Source organism: Myripristis murdjan, chromosome 22 (genome assembly GCF_902150065.1).
Source record: "Myripristis murdjan chromosome 22, fMyrMur1.1, whole genome shotgun sequence".
NCBI lineage: Eukaryota > Metazoa > Chordata > Actinopteri > Holocentriformes > Holocentridae > Myripristis > Myripristis murdjan.
The window spans coordinates 7,758,347-7,780,517 of NC_044001.1; the positions used below are offsets into that span (position 1 = coordinate 7,758,347).

Here is a 22,171-nt window from a genome sequence, read left to right on the forward strand (position 1 = left end):
GCATGCTATTCCCATTATCGTGCATCTGTTTTGTATGAATGCAGATTATTTCCGGAGAAAATGACCAAACAGTAAGGGGACACCAGTACCTTTATTTGATTTGAAAGGCAAATTCCAATTAAGACATCGGTACTAACCTTAATCCAAGACTATCCATGTTCCGGGTAATCTAATTCATCTCTTTGACACTTCTGATTTTCAGATTGCACACCTATAAAACATTCTTTTACAGTAAGAATTTACAATTTGTACATGCGGTCAATTCACCTGGAGAAACCCTGTAACATTCTTTCTGCAGCAGCTCATTGCTTTCCATACAAAATGTGGAGCAGCTAATGTTACACTTTGGCCAGCTCTGTTCAGGTAAAACTTTTTTTTTTTAATGTGCAGTTTTTTACATATTGTAAATATATATTAACCATTTACAATCCTGCTCATACAATTATCTAAATAGCAAAAATGTAGGCACTTGGATAGTACTTCCAGAACTTCCTAAGTGCTCATAAATATGAAAAAATGCCACCCATTTACACATATATAACTATATAATAGTGCTGTATTTATATATAAGAGCAGTTTCATTGTCAAAACCTCTAATCGACCACAGCCGGTAATTACAGCCATAATTACAACACTATGTTGCATATCACAGTCTGACCGTCTGGAAAAGACAAGATTTTGCAGAAATGTCTTTATGGTTTTAACAGATGTACCACACCACATAAATCTCAACGCAGTGCTACTGCTGCCAGAGTATCAGGCAAGCCTTGCATCAGACCGAGCGCACTGCGTTGCTAAAGAAAAGAAAAGAAAAAAAAAAAAGACAAAACAGTAAAATTCCATGTAAGTTAAACTATGACCGCTATAGGACACGAGATGTTTCCTCTTGCAAACAGAAGTGATTATACTCCATTCACATGTATTGCACTGCACTGCACACAATGAGTTTACAAGGTCACTTGTGTTCAGAACTGATGTGATGAACAAAAACACAAAATTTAACTAAATGAAGTCATTCATAATCAAAAAGGCTCTTTAACACACTACTGCATTGCTTGCAGTCTAAATGGAATAATCTGTCAAAAGAAACATTTTGCGTTCTGAATGTAGACCTTCATGTGTAATGCTGTTCACCTGGACATTTTCAACTCTTGGATCAACGCCTATAGTAACAATGACAATGTTGTGGCTGAAACACTTCCACTTAAGTGTAAAGGGAAAATGTATTGCATAGAACAGCAACTACCATTAATGTTTCGGTTAAATTTTGTTTAAATTCCCTCCCAAAAAAGAGGGAAAGTTGTGCCCTGATGTATGCTCAAGTCATTTTTCAGGAGAGTCAGAAAAAGAGCAGCTATAACATCAGCAGCACTGCTTTACGATCTCAGTCTATGTAGTGTAAAACTGCTGTTGCGTGGAAGACTTGGCATACATTATGGCACCAATCACTGCTTTAGTAGGTCTTTGAGCACAGCGCCAGCACTGGCCTCCGCTGAGACTGGCACGGGCGTGAAGGTGGGCAGGGCATCCGAGATGGGCTTCATCAGAAGGTGACCTCCTGCCCCGCCGGGCCCGGCACCGGCTGCACTGAGCAGGGGGACTGCGGCAGAGCGAGGGGCCAGGAAAGGGTTGGACTCGCCAGCTCGCTTGCTGGCTGCCGCCGCTCCTACCAGAAGAAAGGTTAGGAGTTAAATGAGGCTTGATGTGTCTGGGCCAGTGAGAGTACGAGCGCCAGCTCCTGTTTGACATGACTGATTTAACATGTGAGAGAAAGAAACATCCAGACAGTGGTTACTCCCAGAGGAGCCATTTACCTGCGGCGGGGTTGGAAGCAGTGCTGGTGGTCCTTCTAGCAGGCGGGGCGCTCAGGGGCTTGATGTCATGGACTGGGAGCTTTGGTGCGGGCAATGCTGGCGTAGACTCCACCTCCAGGAACTTTACGAACATTTCTGAGAAGGACTGCGACAGCAAAGGACAAGATGACGCATAGTGCTGAATTAATAATAGGATTAATAATAGCCTACACAGGAAAAATCTCCTTGTACCTCAATTAGGGAGCTCAGAGTTAAGAGTCATCTCTACTGTGGCAGAGGCAGACATTAAACTCTGGCAGACATAAAACCTATTCAATGAAAGATGAATTTATTGGCTTCTGTGACTTGATTTTTACTAACCCTTTCTCTGACCATTGTGTTAATGCTTCACAGTTTACAGTAGCCGATACTCCAAACAAAGACTACAAGGTGGTGCTTTAACACCATGTCCTTTCAAAACAAGATCTGACATTTGACTTACCACCCACATCTCTGTTTTGGACAACAACGGGCTAAAAAGAGGTTTGGTTTCTCGACTATATTCACTCCTGCGTATTACCTCCTATAATGCTCTCTCCATTCTGCATGTATGGACGAAGGTTATAAGGCACTACACTGGAGACAATCAACTTGACCAGGAGAAGATACGATTCTTAAAACCCAGATCACCAGCAGATTAACTTCCAATATATTCGTAGGACTTACCTCACTTCAAGAGAGGGTTATGTCATAAAACGGTTATCATCTCAGTCCATCAGTGCATCTTGTGCCCAGATGGACTTACAGGTTCTTACATACATATGTACTGGGAGTGCAAGGATGTGAGGCTTTTTTGGGGGGGAGGTTTGTGCTCCACTGTCTGATGTACTGGCTGTATAGCTGTGCCATGCTCTCCCACTGTGCTACTCTTAAAAGAAAAATGCTGGGGCTGGTTCTATTTCAGCAATGCAAGCGATGGAAGATAAAAATCAAGAAAATGCTATAATCCCCATTTCTATTTATCGCTAAATTTTGGATCCTTGTGTCCAGCAGATCCATGGGTATGGGATGGTGTAGGGAGGTCACCAATAGATTTGTTTTGTGTTGTATTGTTGTTTTTATTGTGTTTTGTTTGTATGCATATGAAACAAAAGATCCAAAAAGAGTTAGTTGTCAACTACAAAACAGCATCCATGGACCTAGCAGGGATTCAGAGCCTTGCTCAAGGACACTTCAGTAGATATGCTCACCAGTAGAGATGATGGAACAGTCTCTCTGAGCAGCAGGTCACTTTGCCGCCATAAATGTGAGAATAAGGCAGGTTGTGTGTTTGCACGTCAGTTGGTGGATGTTTTTAGGGCTGTGTTCAGGGTTGAGAGTCTGTACCGAACTGGGTGTCACTTTAAAAGAAAGTTAACGTATCGTTTCTTACCGAGTTGAGGCTTTGGCCATGGGTGGGTCTCAGGGGAGTGGTTGGGACGCTCTGTGCTCCTCTGCCTCCCAGCCAGCTGGACACCCAGCCAGTAACACCATGCCGTCCATCCTCCTCCAGCATCTGCATGGACGGGTACCAGTCAAGAAAGGGAAGCCAGTGATTACTAGATTCTCCACAGAAACCGAGATCCAGATCATCAACCTGTCTAAATCAATATTGATGTTCTCGAGAAGAGTAATTAACCCTTATTTGACTACACAAATTGATGGCTACTGCTGTATGTTACACAGCAAGGGATTGGAACCCCAACACAAAAAGTCTTATGTTCACTGGGCAGATCTAGAGGAGCAATCAGGGCTCAGTGCCTTGCCCAAGAGCATTTGGAAAGTATATACTGAGCAAGTTGGGAGTTTCTGATCATTCACTTTGCCAACATAAAAGCCAGGAGTGAAATCTGGTGAAAATACTGTGGTGGGTGTCCAGTCTTTTAGCCAACGCTGTGACCGCAGAGGACGAATGACGTCATTACGGTATACTGTTGGGTCTATCTAGGAAGCTGGCCGCATCCTGCCAAGGCCAGTGACGTTAGTGATTGGGGAGTCCAAAGGACATTAAATGATAAAACCAAATGTTTCTTAAAGGAGTGTGGTTTGTCAATAGAGCAATTGAGAGCTTGTATGATGGTGTATGCAACAGTGGCAAACAGAGACAAAACTAACTCAAAACCTTAATCATCTCAATACTTCTGTGGAGGAGAAAACAAATAAAATCTGATCTTTGACAAACAAGAAAAGAAAAAGCACTAGGAGGGGGTAGCTGCTCCATTGAGGCCAATTCCGAAAAGACGGCTGGTTTTGTGGGACACTTGGCTGCTGTAAACACGAGTTGAGTGGAAAATTTCAATAGCATTAACAGGAGGTGAGGGAGAGATGAAAAAAAAAGTGCAACAACCTCCAATGCAATAAAACTGGGTCTTCAGAGGAACTGTAATCGCATTTGCCCCTCACCCTCAATCTGTTTCCCTTTAAGACTGTTGGGTAATATACTTCAGAATAGTTGGATGGCGTCCCACAGGGCTCCTGCCAGCAGTTCTGGATAAGGAAATGCTTTCTTAGTGGGCTGAGCTCTGACTGGATTTTCAGGGGCTGCTGGAGTTAAAAGTAATCAGATAGACACTAAACTTTGTGGTTGATTTTAGGCTGCTGTTTGTCTGCAAAGTGTGGAGGATGAGCTGAAACTGGCCGATGATATGACTAATCAAAGATTTCCATGGAGGAGAAAAAAAAAAAAAGAATGCAGTGGAAAGGTCTGTTTGCTGACAGTCAGAGTGATTTCTGTGTAAATACCACAATTCTACCTTAAATTCGTCTAGAAAAAGTAAAATGTTGAACAGATGGTGCAATTCATCTGTGCAGCAAAAAAAAAAAAAAGTGTTTCCTTTACATTCAACTGAGTCTGATGATGTTCCACATTCGGAAAACTGTCCCTTCAGCAAGGCAAATCCAATAAAGTCAAGCACTCAGCTTGCCCCAAGACAGTGGCAATTATAATTGCAATGACAGCAAAAATCTACTGGAACTGACCAAAGATTTACCTCAGGAGGGAACTTAAATGTTCCCTTGTCGGACATGAGAAACTTCTACACTAAAAATGCACTTTGGTAATTTGTTGCATTTCTGCCAGTTCCCGATAACTGCTCTTATTGTAAAGGAAATTTCATATCTCAAAAAGTATGGCATATTATTTCACAGAGATTAGCAGGTCTATCAGTTCTGAAGGGACGGCCAACCAAAACGCATGACTTCACATCACTGTCAGTGAAGATAATATGAACCCCCCTCACTGCTGGAATGGTCGGGGGGATTCGGTTGTTCAGGGTGTGTGTCATTATAAAACCGATGCCAGATCAGTTTAGGGATTCCCTCTGGGATTTCCTAACCCCGAGTATTCCACACATTATCACCGCTTGGGCTGCTAGATACTGAAACCTGTTGGCGCAGGTCTTTGGACGATAATTCAGCTAGAACCGCAGAAATAACTTCCATTTTCTATCATGTTCGTGACTTATTATATTTATTTCATGAAATTCAGTATTTACCTCATGACAGACTGGTACATTACACTGGGCAGTGCGACTGTAACTTTATGCTATAAAATGCCTGTGCCTCTGCTTGTGCTTGATTGAATTTCTAACTGAAATGGCTGATAGGCTACATCTCTATTTTCAAAATACCTGGGTGACGTGTCAAGCACCTTATTATAAATAATTCCCACTGCCACAAACGTTGCTAACTGGTTGCTGCTGTAAACATTGCTAACTGGTTATTGTTTGCAACAGCAGGAACCATTTTATTTGTTGATCAATTACAGCCCAGCAATATAATTATGTGGTTACCTAAGCAAATATTGTGCATATGAGCAGGCAGTAAAGAAAGCACTTACCCTCTCAATGTCATCTTGGGTGAGTCCCAGAACGCCTCCCATCAGTTTCACCACCTCAGCGCGTTTGTTTTTAGGTGTGTGGAAATACCCCATGAACAGGTTACGCATGAGGACTCTGTAAACAGCACATCACATATACTGTTATTCCAGGTTCATACTTCTGTGTGAGTTATAAATAAACCCTGACTGTCAAGACTTGTTTTAATGAATTTTCTTTTTCTGCAAGCAAGGCTCTGAGTGTACACATTTTTTCATAGCGACTCTAGCACCTCACAGCCGTTGTTTAGGAATATCTCATTCCTCTCTCCGGGTTTGGTGAGCTGGAATTCAAACTAATGGCCGTTCGAGGAGAAGCAAGCTTTCTGAAAAGATGAGACCTTGTACCATCTTCATAGTGCTGTGTGAATTAATTGCACGTAACCCCTGAAGCAGTGGATTTCGGTTTCAAGTGTGCTTCAAAGTTTATCACAGTCTAATGAAACCCATATGAGAGCTTAAACATAAATTCAATTTTGCCGAATAAAGGAATGTGAGTTTTGGCCCAGATAAAATTGCTGCACTTACTTGTCTACCTTCCCCTCTGTGCTGTTCAGCAGGTTCATCAACTTGTTCTGTGCCTCTTCTAGCATCTCCTGTCTCACGTCCACTGCAAGGCCCCACACACACACACACACACACACACACAGAGTGAAGAGTTAGGTCTTGCTCTTTCAAAGAAACGTTGATGCATTTGTTGAGCAGACATACCAACGCCAGCCTCTGTCATCAGCGAGGCTGCAGATCATGCTCACAGTTGATCAACAATTACCGGGGGCCGTATTAATTCTACAAAAGTGACTGACTGATGTACTAAGCAAATATACACACTAAAATAGCGCCTGAGTAAATGAAGTGTCTGAGCGCCAGCCAGAAACGGGCAAAAAAAATGAAATGAGCAGGCACGTCTGAGAATTTGCAGTGACGTAATCTCCATGTCTGAGGGTGATAGGGGGACACTATCAGCACGCAGTGTGACACTAATACATGATGTAGGGGAAATTAATCCAGAAGAATTTGACCGATTCTTTCTGTGCTGTTCTCCTCTGTTATTTTCTGCGATAAGAACATGTGTGAAATGAAATGCTTGAAGCTTTGAAGGCAGACATTGCAGAAACATAAGTTGGGGTTGAGAGGGGGGGAAAAAAGGTAATGTTCAAAGGCTGCTTGGCAACTGAAAGGAGATATAAATGTACATACTGTCAGAGAATGCCAGCAAGGGATTGCAGAAAAATGTACATCATCTTAAGCAAAAGCAGAGAAGGGAGGGCAGTGGTCTTTGAACCAGAACACAAAACAGGTGAAGACATTTATTTCGTTGCAGCTCCATGAAGAAGTGTCATTTATTTCGCTATAAAATGATCGGCTGAAGTTCTATGCAGCTTTGTCTTGATATTCATTCTCTTGCACAGCATTTGCTGTCAAAAAAGAAATAGGAATAAAACTTTCATAAGTCATGTGGAGGGCTTGGGTGGTGGTTAACATTCAGCTGCACCTCACCTTGTGTTTTCAGCTCCTCAAGCTGCTCCTCCTTCAGATCCAGCTGATCGGTGAGGCGAGATGCTGATTCCAGAGCAGCGTTGGCCTCATCAAGGTTCATCTGACAGGGAGAGAGAGAGAGCAGCACCAGTGAAGAGCATTCTCACATATCACAGCTTTTATACAACAGCAATGTGAACGATCATCAAGTTTACCAACATATATAGGAGTCTAGACTATCAGGAATTAGTAGGAGCAACAGCAAACAAGCTCTATGGATACAATTTTTTTTTTTTTTTTTTACACTTTTTCATACTGCATGGCTAAGTGTGCTGAACAATATACCGTTTAAAATCTATCTGATAAGATGTTTTGACTATTTTAATTTATTTGCACAATCATAAAACAGAGGAAATGTCTCAAATAAACACTGTAAAGTCCAGAGATTTCAGAAAGTTCAGTGATTAAAAAAAAAAAACAAACATTTAAAACTAAACCTTTGCATTTGTACTACACACACATTTAAGCTCCAATTAACCCAATTAAGTGCTGATTATACAGCTATTGTATATTTTATATAGATATTAGACAGAAAGGAGCTAAACAATCTATGCAATGGTTGTAAAATCAGTTATGTAACAGCTCACATACAGTATATTCATTTTTTTGGCCTTGCTATTGAAAGCAAAAAGCATCAGTAACACCATATAGAACAAAATGTTTGAGATATGGTCAAGTCATAAGCACTGCTGGGTGAACGGATCCTCTGAGCTGATGTTGACTTGTGGTCTACCTGAAGGGCCGATGCTTTGTCTTCCAGCGTCAGAGCTTTCCTTCTCCATTCATCCTTCTCCTTCTTGTGCTTGTCAAGCTCTGCTGAGTACATGGCTTTCTCCTCTGAGAGGGCAAGAGAGACAAACTACTTATTATCGGTCCAATGTCAAAGTGATAACATAAACTGCATCATCACAGTCACTTAAGACTCAGTGATCCTAGAAATATGATGCATAATGACGATACTTTTGCCCATAAACAATAATATGCACATCTGCAATAGGCTGATAGACTGAATCTGCATGCAAACAGTTGACTTGCCTTGTTGGAACTGCTCTAGCACCATCTGCAGGTTGGAGAGCGACACTGCATACTGGCTGACTTGCTCCTGGGAGGTTCGGAGTTGGAGAAGCGCTTCGTCTCGCTGCTTCACCACCCCGCTCAGTTGCTCCTGTAGAGACTCTACCTGCATGCTGGCCTGTTGGCTAAAGACCAGAAGAGAAACAGGAGGCATGAGAACAACAAACAAACAAACAAATAAATAAAAGACTTAAGATTTATATTTATGCTAGGCTTGTAAAGGCACAGGACAATTTTGCATAATTGTGGCCCTCAACGGCAGCGAGAGGTCACTTTGAACTTCAGTATCCAAAAATCATGTAACGTGATGTCAGCGGTGTTTACCAACCCAGCGGTCTGTGTTTGCCGTGATTGATTTTTATGGTTATTTTTGGGACACATCTTTTTTTAAAATGACCTTCACATCAGGTCACCTTGACACCTGCTTTAATAGATTTTACATATTGCCAATTTCATGCAGTGGGCAGGGCCTGTATACATTCTGAACCAGAGAGGAAGTCAATCTTGTGATATCTTTGATAATTTTATTTAGAGTTCATGTGTACATGTTATATTGTAATGTGAATTTTGTGAGTTTTTGTCAGCATCACATGGTAACTTTGCTGACCTGGCATTCTCGACCGCGCTTGAGGAAGTGGCTAGTCGCTCCTCCAGCAGCGCCACCCTCTTACGCAGCTCAGTCTCTCTGTCCTCTGCAGCAAGGGCCTCCTTTGTGTAGGAGTCCTCGATCTCCAGGAGGTGATTACGCAACCTGTCCAGCTCCAGGTTGAGACGCTGTTCTTTATCTTTCACATGCTGCAGCTAGAAAGAGAACAGAAAACATTGCTAGATGTGTAAATCTGTAAGGGCAATATATTAATTTGGGTTCCTAATCACATCACATGGACCTAAATTTAAGCATACTGATCAAAATACGGCTGCTGACAGAGATGTTTTGTTTTCCTGTTTGAAAACTGGAAATTTATGTTATAAAATCTGAACAATGTGACGCCAGTCTTTGTTGATACTTAAATAAAAATAGAAAGTACAGAAACAGATGGTACATCTTTTGAACTTCACTCAATACTACTAATATTAGAAGGTGTAAAATTCCCAAAACTGAATCTTTATTTGACCTGAGGTGATTTTGCTTTGTATAAAAAGAGACCTATTGTTAGTGTATGCAGCACATCAATCATTACATTGGACAGTTAATATCTGTCCTCCTACCTCAGTCTGAACTGCAGTGGTCTCCATTTGCTTCTGTTTGAGAGCCAGCATCACGCGATCTCTCTCCTGCTGGAATGCCACAGCTTTCTCCTGCATGGACCTCATTTCATTCAAGAGTTGATTTAGCTCGCCAGACTTTCCCTGTGTGACACGATCAAAGGAGTAAATCATGCGTCAAACTATTTGAAGAATGCATCCAATCCTTTTTTTTACGGGTTTAAAATATCATTTAAAAGTCATCGCTACCCCCCAAGAGACTGCATAAATTTTCATACTGCACATATTTCCAGTGTGGATAACAGTCAACCCTCTGTCCCTGAGTTCCATTCTCACTGAGGTACATGGACATGAGGTGGTCTAATTATAATAAGATTAAAAAGGTATGACATAATGAGTAGTGATAATTGGGAATGTGCTACCTTTTCACATTTTTTGAATATGAAATAATGACTTTGTGCACAACTGACCTGCTCTTTGTCCTTGAGCATCTTCTCCATGGTGGCAGCCTTCTCACTCATTGTGCTCAGTTCAAATTCCTTCTCCCTCAGCAGGAGGGAAACCTGCATGTTGGTTTCCTGCAGCGCTCGAAACTCGGACTCTTTTTCCCGAGAACGTGCCGCCACAAGCTCGTTCTCCTCCTTTAGCTTCTTCACATCCATCTCCAAAATCAGGGCACGCTCTTTAAGGTTGGTCACGGCCTGCTTCAGCACCTCGTTGTCATTCTCGCGGTTACGCAATGTCTCGCTGACTTTACTTAACTGGTCTCCTTTCGTCTTGATGAGCAGGTCTTTCTCCCGCACAGACCTCTGCAGGGCATCCAGCCTCTCTCTGACCTGCCTGGCCTGATCCGCCTGATCTCTCTGCTCACTCTCTGAGGCAGATGCTGAGTTAGAGAGCCGGTGGTTGTTCTCCTGAAGAGTCCTGATCATGGCCTCCCTCTCAGCCAGCACTCCTCGCAGCGACTGAAGTTCTCTCTGGAGGTTTTCATGGTTTACTGGTGCTGGTCCCTGGTGACTTGGAGTCTCTGCTGTGAGTGAAGGCCCACTGGCCTGGGCAGCTACACTTAACTCTGGAGTCTGTGCAACACTGTCTAGTTTACCTAGCAGAACATCCTTAGTGGTGGTAAGCTGGCTGATGGTCTGCTGGACCTGAGCAAGCTCCTGACTCAGGCTGCCCAGCCTCCTCTCCTTCTGCTCATAGCTCTGGATCAGTCGAGTGTAGTCCACTGACAGCTTGGAACTGCAGTCACTGTCGGCGGACACCTGGCCTTGCAGTTTGATCAGCTCCTCCTGAAGCTGGGCTGACTCATGTTGCATGTTCTTGACTGTGGTGATCACCTGCTGCTTCCACTCATCCATCTTCTTTACCTGTTGTTTCAGCGTATCCCTTTCTTGTAGCAGCTCCTCAAACTGGTTGCTGCTGACACCTCCTGAGCCACCACCGGATTCTCCTCCTGAGGACTGTAGGACGGTCACCAGAGTTTGGCACTTTTGGGTCAGGGCATCGATCTCGATGTCCTTCTCCCTGATGATGCGGGACAGATTCTGAATGGTCTCCCTGAACATTTCTTGGCTTCCTGAAGGATCGCTCATGCTGGAGAGGCGCTGGTTCTCCTGCTGGAGTTTCAGCAGAGCAGCCTCCTTCCCTGCCATAATGTCCATGATGCGGTGGTAGTCAGAGCGAAGCTGGCTGTTTTCCCTCGTCTTCTCGTTCAGCACAGCCAAAACTTGCTCTCTCTCAACAGCGTAATTCTGCAGCTGTTGCTGGAGGAACATGACATCTTGGCTATGCCCTCCGCCTCCACCCATGGACACTCTAGCATGAAGTGCCTGGATCTCGAGGTCCTTCTGCAGCACCATCTGGGAGAGTTTGCCCACTTCATCACGAGACACCACCAGCTGGTCCAGCTGCTTGGCCAAGGAGAGGTTCTTCTCATTCAGCTGGCTGATCTCAGTTTCCTTCTCCTTGATGCCTTTCACTAACTTTTCTATTTCTACCTTAGACAGGTCATGCTTCTCATTGCCGTTCTCCCCATTCAGAGACTGGGTCTTGTCCTCCTGCAGGATGACCTCTCCCTGTACACGCTGGGTGTCAGCAAGACTCTGATGCTGACTGAGACCATCCAGTGTTTGCTGTAGGCGGGCTATTTCTTCATCTCTGGATTTGATCAGTCTGTCATAGTTGAGCGTGGTCTGCTCCAGCTCACTCTGCTGTGCTTGGAGGGATTGCTGGGAGATCAAGAGGGAAGCCTGCTGTTCCTCCATGGATCTCCTCAGGGTCTGAACCTCCTCCTCCAACGTGTCCCTGGAGGATTTGAGCTGGGTGATCTCGGTCTCCAGCTCTGTGATGATATCCAGAGTCCTGGGCTCAGCGAGAGGCTGAGGTCTGCTCTGTTGGTCCCTGAGTCTGTCAATTTCCTCTTTCAAGTGGCTATTCTCCTCTTTCATCACGCCTAGCTGTTTGTCCTTATCCTCCAATGCCTGTCTGAGAGCTTCACCTTCTTTAGACATGGCTGAAATATTGTTGTCCATCTCCTGCTGCAGCTCTGTGGCATTATTTTTTAAAGTCTCCATAAAGGCATCCTTCTCCTGCAGCAGATCTGTCAGCTGCTTCTGCCCTGCAACAGTGATCGAGAGCATCTCATTGGTGTCTCTGTGGTCAGACGCCATCTGCTCCATGTCTCTCTTCAGCTGGGCTATCTCCATGTCCTTCTCCTGGTTGAGTTTGATGGCACGCTCATGCTCTGTCTGTAAGGCTGAGGCGTCCATGGAGCGGGCCCGAGTCAGCTCCTCTATGGTCTGCTGGTACTGTTTACTGTGATCTGCCAGTGCCTTCTCAGCGTGGCTCAGCTCTCCCTCCAGCTGACTTTTCTCCAGTTTCAGGGCCTCAATGCGAGTGTCCTTTTCCAGTATTGTCCTGCTCAGTGCTGCCTGGCCCTCCTTCACCTGCCTGCTGAGTTCTTCCACCTTACTCATAGCCTGCTGGCTCTCCGCCTTCAACTTCCTGCTCTCCATCTTCATTTCATAGTCCTCTGACATTACTTTCTCATGAGAGCTCCTCATCTCCTCCAGCTCTTTCCTGAGGTCTGATAGCTCAGACTCCTTCTCTGCCAGCACCTCTCTAGTCCCCTGTGCCTCACTTCTTGTCTCCGCTGCTCGAGTCACCTCTGCTTTGGCGCCAGACAGCTGCACCTCTCTCTCCTGTAGAGTCTTCTTGAGTTCAGAGATTTCCCTGCTCGTCTCCTTTCTCTGGTCGTGTGTACGCTGTAGTTTATCTTTCAGCTCCTTCACTGTGCTCTCCAGCTGCTGCTTTCCCATGTGCAGGTCGTTCAGGGTGAACGCGCTCTGGCTCAGTTTCTCCTTGTGAGTCTCCAGCTCTTGTTGCAATGTCCTTTTCTGGTCTTTGGTTGTGTCGAGCTCTGCAGACAGTCTCGTCACCTCTCCCTCAGTCTCTTTCAGCTGCCCCTTCACTGTGATCATATGCTAAAGCAAACAAACATAAACGTAAATAATTCAGTTTTGATAGTTTTACATTGCTCTGTTCAGAAGGATTTGAATAATTTTCCATCAAAAATTCATTATATTTTCCAAATGTCAATGTCTAGGATTTGAAATTCAGCCAGTGTTGCTCAACATATATCTTGATAGTGTGTGTGCAAATCAAATAGGTTATAACATCTGAACTCAAACTGCATATTATTCTGCACATGTGAAATCTACAGCTACACAAATATGAAGTCCTATTTTACATTATGTGTATCAATACAGCCACAACATTTCTGTACGACCTTCTAAACCTGCATATGTACTTTGGGTAAAAATGAGCGAATAGGGCAGCTGATGCTGATTGGTCAGACCTGTGTTGCTTCCTGATTTTGTCGGTCCAGTTCCTCCAGTTCAGACATGAAGGTGTCTCGTTCCTCCTCAGTGTTGCTCAGGGCCTTTTCTTTTCTCTGCAGCTCTGCCTTCAGCTCCTCCAGCTGCTCTGCGTAGCTGTGCTCAACTCCCTCACTGCTAACCGCTTCCCTTTTGGCCACTTCAAGTTTCTCCTGCAGGTGAAGCTGAAAAATAAATAAAAATCAACAGTGAAATGTGAGTAATGTTTGCGATAACACTCCTCAGTGCTCCGGGGAGTATACGGTTTCACAACACTTGATCAGCAGTATCACATCAACAAGACAGGATAAACTGGACATGTGAGTTCAATCAGAGCCTCACAAGACACTTGAAGTCACAGTTGGATCAAACCAATCAAAGGAAACTCATGACGCAGGCAGCTCTATAGCCATGTCAATGTATACTTATTCATTTATGGACTGTACTTTTCCTGTAGTCTAGTTGCTGTGCAAACATCACACTTCATTTTACCTCCTAATGTGTGTTGGACTGCTTCACTATTTGACTTCAGCAGAACATGTTAATTTGCAACCATGAATACCTCCAGGAAATCATAAGCGTTCAACGCCAACCATTTGCTGTGCAGGGGATCTACACTCCCCATCTGAGTTCTGCTTTTTTGCTATTTTTTTTTCTTGTTATCAATAATTGTATAGACATAATGTGTACTTTGCGGAAATGGCCACCATGGATGCATAAAAAGAATTATCATCAGTGGTCATACTGTGGCTGTTCAAGTTAAACTTCAATTTAAAAGCCAGGCTTAAATAATGGTCATGCTGGGGATGCTTTTTATTGATGAATGAATGAGATTCTTCCTGTTGCACTCATTATTTGCTCTACATTATCTTGCTGATTTGGGGTATTTTATCTCAGGGTGGTTTTTGTTTAAATATGAATTTACTGTTTTGTGTGTTTTTGGTTCAAGATGACATGTATTTCATGTTTAAAATGCGAGTTCAAGCTTTAAATTATAGTTAATAGAGTAAAAATGACCTTTTCTTGTTCCAGGATCTCCTTTTCTTGTCTCAACGTCCCAATAATGGTGTTCAGCTCTAAGATGTCCGCATGCTCGACTTCTTCCTTTGGTTCAGACTGATTAATGAAGAGGGAATAAGGTCATTGGATTTTATTTTTTAAGAAATCTACAAGTTATACCACTGTATGTAAATATGACACGATGCATGTAGTTAATACTTGCCTCAGCCAGATTTTTCAGTCTCTGTGTTTCTTTTTCAGCAGCTGGAAAGTACAATCGCAATTTAACATGCAGGATAAAGACGGAGGGAAACAACCTGTTATCAAACCGATTACCCAAATTGTTTACAAAACCATGTAAACTAAAAGAAGGAAATACAAACTAATATACAATAAACTAAAATAAAGCACAAACTGAACATCAACAGATAAACTGCACATGAATACAAAACATTGTCCAACACCACTCAAGCAAAAACTGCACACCTGCGAGGGCTTTCCTCAGACCCTGGATCTCGTGGTCTAGCTGGGCCTTCTGCAGCGCCTTCCCCTCCTGCTCCTGCACTCGTGTCTGCAGCTCCGCAACAGAGGCCTGCAGCCGCGTGTAATTCTGGAGCAGCTCGGCGTTCTCCGCCTGAGCGTCGTCCTTCTCCAGCTGCAGAGAGGCCTGCTGCTCCTGTGCTTCCTCCAGGCTGGCAGTGAGCTCTGCCAGCTGCTTCTCCCGCTGCTCTGCTGCTTCCTCAAGGGACCGTATTGTTTTCTGAAGGTCAAGAGCTTTAGGGTAGTCCAATGGGGAACTGGGTTGACTACCACCTGGAAAGAATGATTTTGAGGGAGAAAGTCCATTTGTGTGTTGTGCTTGAGTCATTGAAGGAAGCATGTGTATTTGCAACAAAAACATTGAAATCATTTACATTTTGTGATTTGATCCAAAGTGCTACAGTACCATGACTGTTTACAATTTTGGTAAGGCTGCTCCTTGTGGAAAACCGCTAAACCTTTCACTGGTAGTGCCAGGCTTTATTCACTGAAATCCATATTCATCCCTGCCTAAAGTTTTGATTTCCAAACTTACAAAACAGAAAAGTGCGGCTCACCACTCTGAAGCTGTTCCTCCAGCTCCTCTATCCTCTCCTCATACTCTGCCAGCTCCTCTCTGTGGCGTCGGGTGATGTCGGCCAGCTTCTGCCGCTGGGCGTCCTGCAGGGCTGCCAGTTCGTGCTGATGTTCATCCACCTCACGACTGCTCTCCTCTCGCAGCTCCTGTTCCAAAGCAGCAATAACACCGAGATTAGACTCTCAGTCTCGTTATTAGATTGCCCATGTATGGTTTATTTACTGTGTATTTAAAAATAAAAATTGAGATTTTAAATGTATCTGTAAAAGAGAGTTTGTGCTGGCAACAATGATAGCTGTGACTCGTAATGACATCACTCAGACTCACCTTAATAGTCCTCTGAAGTTTGAGGATCTCACCCTGGTCGCCATTACCAGCTCCTGCCGCTGTTGATGCCTGAAATTAATACACAAGAATGTGATCTTCCCAAATAGATGAGGTTTCACTGACCAGAATGAAGAAACTATTAATGACGTTCAAATATTTTTTGTGATGGTCTAAACCTTCTGGCTTCCAGGGCATTGTCCTGTGTGGCAAACCTCATGCACCTGACACCAAAAAATACTACGACAAAAACATAGTAAAAGCATCTATTTGCAAGTCTGTACTAATATAAAAAAGCTACTGATTATGCTATCCTGACTTTTAAAACATCAGGGTGGCTGCCCTTCGACTGAATGAATGTAGTTGAACCCCCTGCATCAGCAACCATCTGCCAAACTACAGTGATTATTATTTATTATTACCTGAGACATACGCCTCCAGTGGGACACCTCTGCCTCCAGGCGCGTGACCTCTGTTGACAGCCGGTTGATCTCCTGCTGCGACCAGATGACATCACTGAGGTCCATCTCGTCACCATGGAAGCCCTGATGGGCCCCAGGGGGCCGTGGCAGGAATGAGGAAACAGAAGAGGAGGTAGTGGTTGCAGAGGTTGTGACGACAGGAAGCACGGCGGGGCTGATGGAGGCAGACTGGGCCGACTGCTGCAGCTTCTGCACTTCTTCCTGAAGGCTACTCTGCCGGGCTTTCAGGTGACTGATTTCCACCTGGGAAGACACACATTTACATCTCCAGTGGGTGCTGGATGCATCTGTGAACTATACTTTTTTTCCCTCTCTTTACCTAATCAGCAAGAAGCATGTTAATACTTGGGTGAAGGGGTCTAAAAAGCAAATTATACTTCTTCTTAATCTTCTTCTTCAAACATCCTGGCAGAGAAGTTACCTCAGAGTATATGAATTAGGATTTTCTTGTTCACCTAAGCCAAACATGATCAGTCTAGGTTAGAGGGATATGCTCTCTGAACTCTGTGTCATTTACTTTTGTACTCCTCACAACTGCTTGCATGCAGTGTTACCATCGAGGAGTTTCAACTTATTCTAATTCACCAGCGCTAGTTCATTTTGATATGAGCTCTAGCTAAAGGTCCAAATTGTGAATGCGAATGCCCGTACATCTTTCTGTTGCAGGAGGGTTCTGTACTCCGCCGACTGACGTTTAATCTGGATCTCTGAGGCCTCCAGCTTCTCCTCCAGCTCTGCATGGAGCTTCTTTAATCTGTCATACTACAGCAAAGAGAGAGAGAAGAGCAGTTAGTCAATCAGTAATAAGGTAACTGTACACCAGAACAAGTACACCCACTCACCCCTCAGTAGCTTTTTTAGATGGACTGTTTGATTGAAAGTCACTACAGTAACAATAATGCAATTCTTAAGTGCACCGTATATAAAATCCATTTTTTCTTACATGTGAACAGATCAGGGGTTTTTTCTGAGCAGTGTCAACACAAAAATCTGAACCTTTCAAATTGAATTTTTGCCACTGGGTCAGATGAGAATCCATGTTTTTTTCCACAGTGACCATGCATCACTGTGATGCATCATCATTCATTCACAGGCAAGAGGTGGCCCAAAACAAAATATGAAGAATAGCAGCAATGATAGTGAGACCGCAAGGTTGCAAAATTAATGAATATGTGGGGAAATGCTTCATCAATCCAAGTCCCTTTTTGTCTTCTTGCCTTGAGCCTCAGCAGCTGAGCAAACTGTCACCATGCCGCCGTTGTCACAGCAAACAATTTGAGAAATTAATGCTTGAACTGCTATTTTTTTTTTTTACCTCTTGAAACCGGTGTGATGGTGAACTCATGCTGCACAAACCTTAAATTTTCCTGTGCCACCACACGTCCCATCAACTTAAACTGTTTCTCACCCTGATATTCCATTTGTTTACATTAGTGAATCATCCCTCCCTGCATTATTTCCTGCCCACATATCCTGTTACAACAGCAAGTACATCAAAGGAACTACAGACGACATTTCATGAGGTGTTTTGACTATTATTTGAGAGACACTTTCACTCATAAGCCCTTACAGTACAGCCCAAGCATTATTATTGCTCAGGTTGGCCCTGTCAGGCATCGAACACCAAAACCGGTACTGCAAGCACCACCGGGCTACACGCGACCTGGATGAGATCTGGGACTGTATAAATTATAATCTGGGTTTCATATTTTTGTCGGTTAGGATTTGAGTCAGTGAACACAGTCTGACCTCAGACTTCTGAGCAGTAAAAGCAGCCTCCACTTCTGCCAGCTTGGAATTGGACACCTGCAGCTCTGTGGCGGCATCTGTAGTTGGATGTAAAAATAGAACTTAAGTAAAAATCACAAATAAAAGCATAGAGACACACAGATGAAACAGCTGTTTAATAGCTACATGTTCATTTGTTTTAACCTTGTGTAATGTCACAGAAACAGAAGGGCATATGTTGTTTTTAATAGTCACTCTGATTTTTATTATCAGTGTTTCAAGGCAGGAAACATTTCATGAAGGAATGCGGCATCGGTCACATTTCTTTCATAACACACAGCACATACAGATATCGACTGGCGACTGCAATTTCTTCCCCTTCGCTCTCTTGGTCACAAACACATGCACACACTCACACAGATCTGATTAACGGTGCTCACATGACAAAGTTTCACGGCTGAGCGAGCAAACATCTGTGGAGATCTCAGCAAGGCCACATACTTTGACAACTGCAGAGCGGGTATAATTATTCTATCTACACTAAAGTCTGTATTTAAGGCTGACTTTGGGATGGAGTTATGGCATGACACCCAGAGTGTTTCCCAGCTGGCCTTGTTCTCCTTAGACAGTGATAAGGATTATTCATACATTTGCTTTTTGACTGGGGCAATGAGTTGGAGATCTGTGGCCAAAGTTCTGGTTGCGTCATTAGATTATCACTCTGTTTGTTTGCTTTAGCCAGCTGATGATTTTGAGCGGCAATGGGTAAATGTGATGGTACACTTAAAAAATATAATAATCTCTGTATACAAACCAATTATTACATCTGCGACTTAGCCTAATTAAGCCTAATTAAGATCTGATATTAATTGCAAACCCTACACTGATATGCCCTTCTTGTAAATGCTGAAAATGAAACAATCAAGCATAAAACAGTAATTCTTCAATGAGAAAGCCATTTCAGAGTATCAGTGCACGTGAGCAACTTTACCTCAATGCTAGAAACCAAAGAATGAAGCCTCTAATCTGTGAGGCCATCAGGATGTTACCTTAAGCTCCACTGACAACAAATGGGGAGTGACATTCTGCACTCCAAGAATGTTTTGTCTGAAATTTTACACCCACATGAACTACATTTTGGGTAATTTTGTAGAGAAGCAAATGCTTGTCTTAAATCTCTTAATGCACAAAAAGCATCCTTCCTAACTCACTTGGGTATACAGTATGCTGTGCTAAAGCATGGTGTAACAGCTGGTAAGTTAGGACAAAAATATATATGGGCATACAGAGGTATTTTGTGATTAGACATTCAGAATTGTGTATTTAACTTGAAGTACAAAGGCAAACCTAAGTGCACACAAGTGGCTTGCTTGGCTGAACATCTGCACAGAGTAAACTGGAAGCTAACGTCTGAATTGCCACAATTAAATGTAATGTAATGTAATGTAATGCAGTGGTGGTATGTGAAAACAGGAGAATTTAAAGGGACAGCACTCTGAAAAATGAAATAAACATGTAAATCTCGTTATCTGGGCAGTCTGAGGGCTTGAAAAGCAAGACATAAGACTCACTTAAGAGGCAGAAAATCAGATATGTGGGCAGAGTAATGAAATAAAAATAAATGAAATAAAATACTAGGCAAAAGCACTATACCAGGCACATTTTCTGTTTAGCTCAGTTAAAATGAGATTAAATGAGAACGCAAATAACATATCAAAAATACATGTAATCTCAATCAACAGGCTGTGACTTATGGTCTGTTTAGCTGATAACTGTATGAGACAAACAAGCACCTTTGTGCAGATTGATCCATTGATTCAATTAATCTGTTATCGATCAGGTGACACTGATTTTTTTTTTCCTTTTGTCAGTCTTCTGCTGTTTTCACTTTGTTACCCTGGGAGATTAAATATAAAGTACAGGTGGGAAAAAAATTTGATTCACTTCAATATCATGATTCTTTTTTTTCCATTTTTAATCGTTTTTTATGAATGAATCAGTTCAAAGTGAAGGTTTTGGTATCATCAAACTCAGATGCCAACCTAAGGAATTCATTGGTACCAAGCTTGTCATGCTGGGCTGCTGGCAAAATACTGCTCCAAGGAAAAACCTGCATTTTCAGCGGTGTCCCTGAACCTCTGACCACCAGAAATCTGAGGGAAGATGGGTTTGATGGGTACAAATAGATCTCTCCTTTTATTATATTAATCCCATTCAGTTTGGGGATCAAACCATGCAGTACAAAGGTGTTATTTTTGGCCTGTTGTAAAAAGGTATATTTGTGCAGACTGGGGCCTTAACAGCCTTGAGGTTGTATCATTTGGCTTTGCCTGGAAAGCTGAGACTCTTGTGGATTCACTGAGCCACATTTGATTCATGTGTGATGATGTTAGCTCCAATAATGTTCATTTCATTGTAGTAAGACCAAATTTTCAAAGTAGACATCACATAAAATGACCCAGTGTGACTTTTAGGGTAAAGACAGGCTTATGAAACTTTACAGCCACAGACGAGAGGAGAATTCAAGACACAAAAATGGCAATAAATCGTAATATCGAATCAGGAGATACGCACATCGTCCCACCCTGAGTATAAAGTGTCCCGGTGTGGGAAATAGTAAGAGGTCGCCGGTTCGAGTCTGCCTTGCTCGATGATGTGGCCACCACAAAACCCCCCAAACTCACCTCCCACTTCTTCCACACCTTCCAGTAACATGTCTTTGGTAAAGTTGGAGAGCTGTCCGGTGATGGATGACAGGCTTCCCCCGACCTGGCCGAGGGACTGACCGAGGCCAGAGCCGAGGCCACCCAGCCACGATGACATCTTCAGGAATGATAATAATAAAACAAACAAACAAACAAACAATAAACAAAAACAAGCCGAGGCCGGAGACAGGGGGGCTAGCTGGGCTGCGACAGGCGGGGCTGGACGGTGAGTTTGGTCATCAAGAGCGACTGTCAGACACAAATAAGATGTTTATTTGTTGTTTTATCCTCAAGAAAGTCGCTTTTCAGAGTGACAGCCGTTGTCATGTAGGACCGTCCCCCGGCTAACGCGGCGCTGTGCGGGCGTCTGTCGAGACAAGCGCCATTATTTCTCACTAAAACGGCCCCAAACCTCAGACGGCGACGGTGCGTTTCACTCGCTGTGTTTGCTCGCAGGTATCGCCGGTGTTTTCCTCTGACTGCGGCGAGGCTACCAAACAACACAACGCCTACAAAGTGCCACCTCGACTGCAGCCATTATCGGCCCGGGGTGCGATGCGATGGCTTGTCAGGTTTGACGTGGACAGAGCAAGAGCGCGGCGGTGCATTGTGGGATGCTGGAGGACCAACAAATCGGAGGGCAGGTGGAGGGCTGCGTTCAAGAGCAGCAGTGCGTCCTCGACACCGAGAAATAACTTGTAGGTTGTATTTTTATTCTACACTGATTTTATAGTAATGGAATCTATTTTCCCAATGTTTTTTTTTTTGTTTTTTTTTAATCAGAAAATTCATTTTTATCCATTTTAATCCATATTCCTGTTTCACTGTACACCATTACATTGATCACATCTTAAAAATCTGTATGTTTGAATATATTTTCAATAACGATGTAATTAAAAATAAATAAATAAAATAAAATAAAATAAAAAGGCGCGACATTGCGTTTTTCGTAGTACAGCGAGGGATACGTTTTTTGTTTGTTTGTTTGTTTGTTTGTTTGTTTTACATTTTGGGTGGTCATCTTAGTGTATTGGTGTTAGGATTAGAGTTAGGTGTATCTGACATAAGGGAAAGGCTGTAGAGAATGAATATTGTCAATTAAAAAGTCCGTCGCTGTACTAGGAAACGCAAACTCGCGTCCCAGGAGTATTGCCAGTTTACTAGAGGCGACCCCAAATCATTTTTCAGTATAACTTTTCACTTTAATCAATATTCCTGAATATGTTTTCAATAAAGATGTAATTAAAAATAAATAAAATTTTAAAAAATAAATATATAAATATAAAGGAGCAAGATTGCGTTTCCTAGTACAGCGACGGATATTTTTTTGTTTGTTTGTTTTTTTACATTTTGGGTGGTCATCTTAGTTGACTGGTTAAGGTTAGAGTTAGGATTAAGCCGGTTAGGATTAGA

At 43.1% G+C, this 22,171-nt stretch overlaps 1 protein-coding gene across 1 annotated transcript; it reads right to left on the reverse strand.

Annotated features, from left to right (window-relative positions):
* Positions 1-72: 72 nt before the first annotated feature.
* Positions 73-20,876, reverse strand: trip11 (thyroid hormone receptor interactor 11). Its single transcript, XM_030082135.1, has 21 exons — positions 20,738-20,876; positions 18,075-18,151; positions 16,977-17,087; positions 16,266-16,568; positions 15,847-15,915; positions 15,500-15,665; positions 14,889-15,215; positions 14,626-14,666; positions 14,421-14,519; positions 13,385-13,588; positions 9,996-13,010; positions 9,529-9,669; positions 8,927-9,120; positions 8,281-8,444; positions 7,979-8,082; positions 7,207-7,306; positions 6,235-6,316; positions 5,671-5,785; positions 3,226-3,348; positions 1,815-1,959; positions 73-1,666 (listed from the first exon to the last, which is right to left on the reverse strand). Exons 1-21 carry the CDS (start codon positions 20,874-20,876, stop codon positions 1,446-1,448), a joined length of 5,940 nt encoding a protein of 1,979 aa, XP_029937995.1. The 3' UTR covers positions 73-1,445.
* Positions 20,877-22,171: the final 1,295 nt, after the last annotated feature.

Bases quoted from the DNA above. Each gene is read 5' to 3' on its own strand.
- trip11 (XM_030082135.1), bottom strand. From the start codon at position 20,876: ATGTCATCGTGGCTGGGTGGCCTCGGCTCTGGCCTCGGTCAGTCCCTC. The intron at 15,916-16,265 runs GTAATAATAAAT...TATTAATTTCAG, and splicing joins ACTGGAGGCGTATGTCTCAG to GCATCAACAGCGGCAGGAGC. The intron at 5,786-6,234 runs GTAAGTGCAGCA...TGCTGTTTACAG, and splicing joins ACAGAGGGGAAGGTAGACAA to AGTCCTCATGCGTAACCTGT.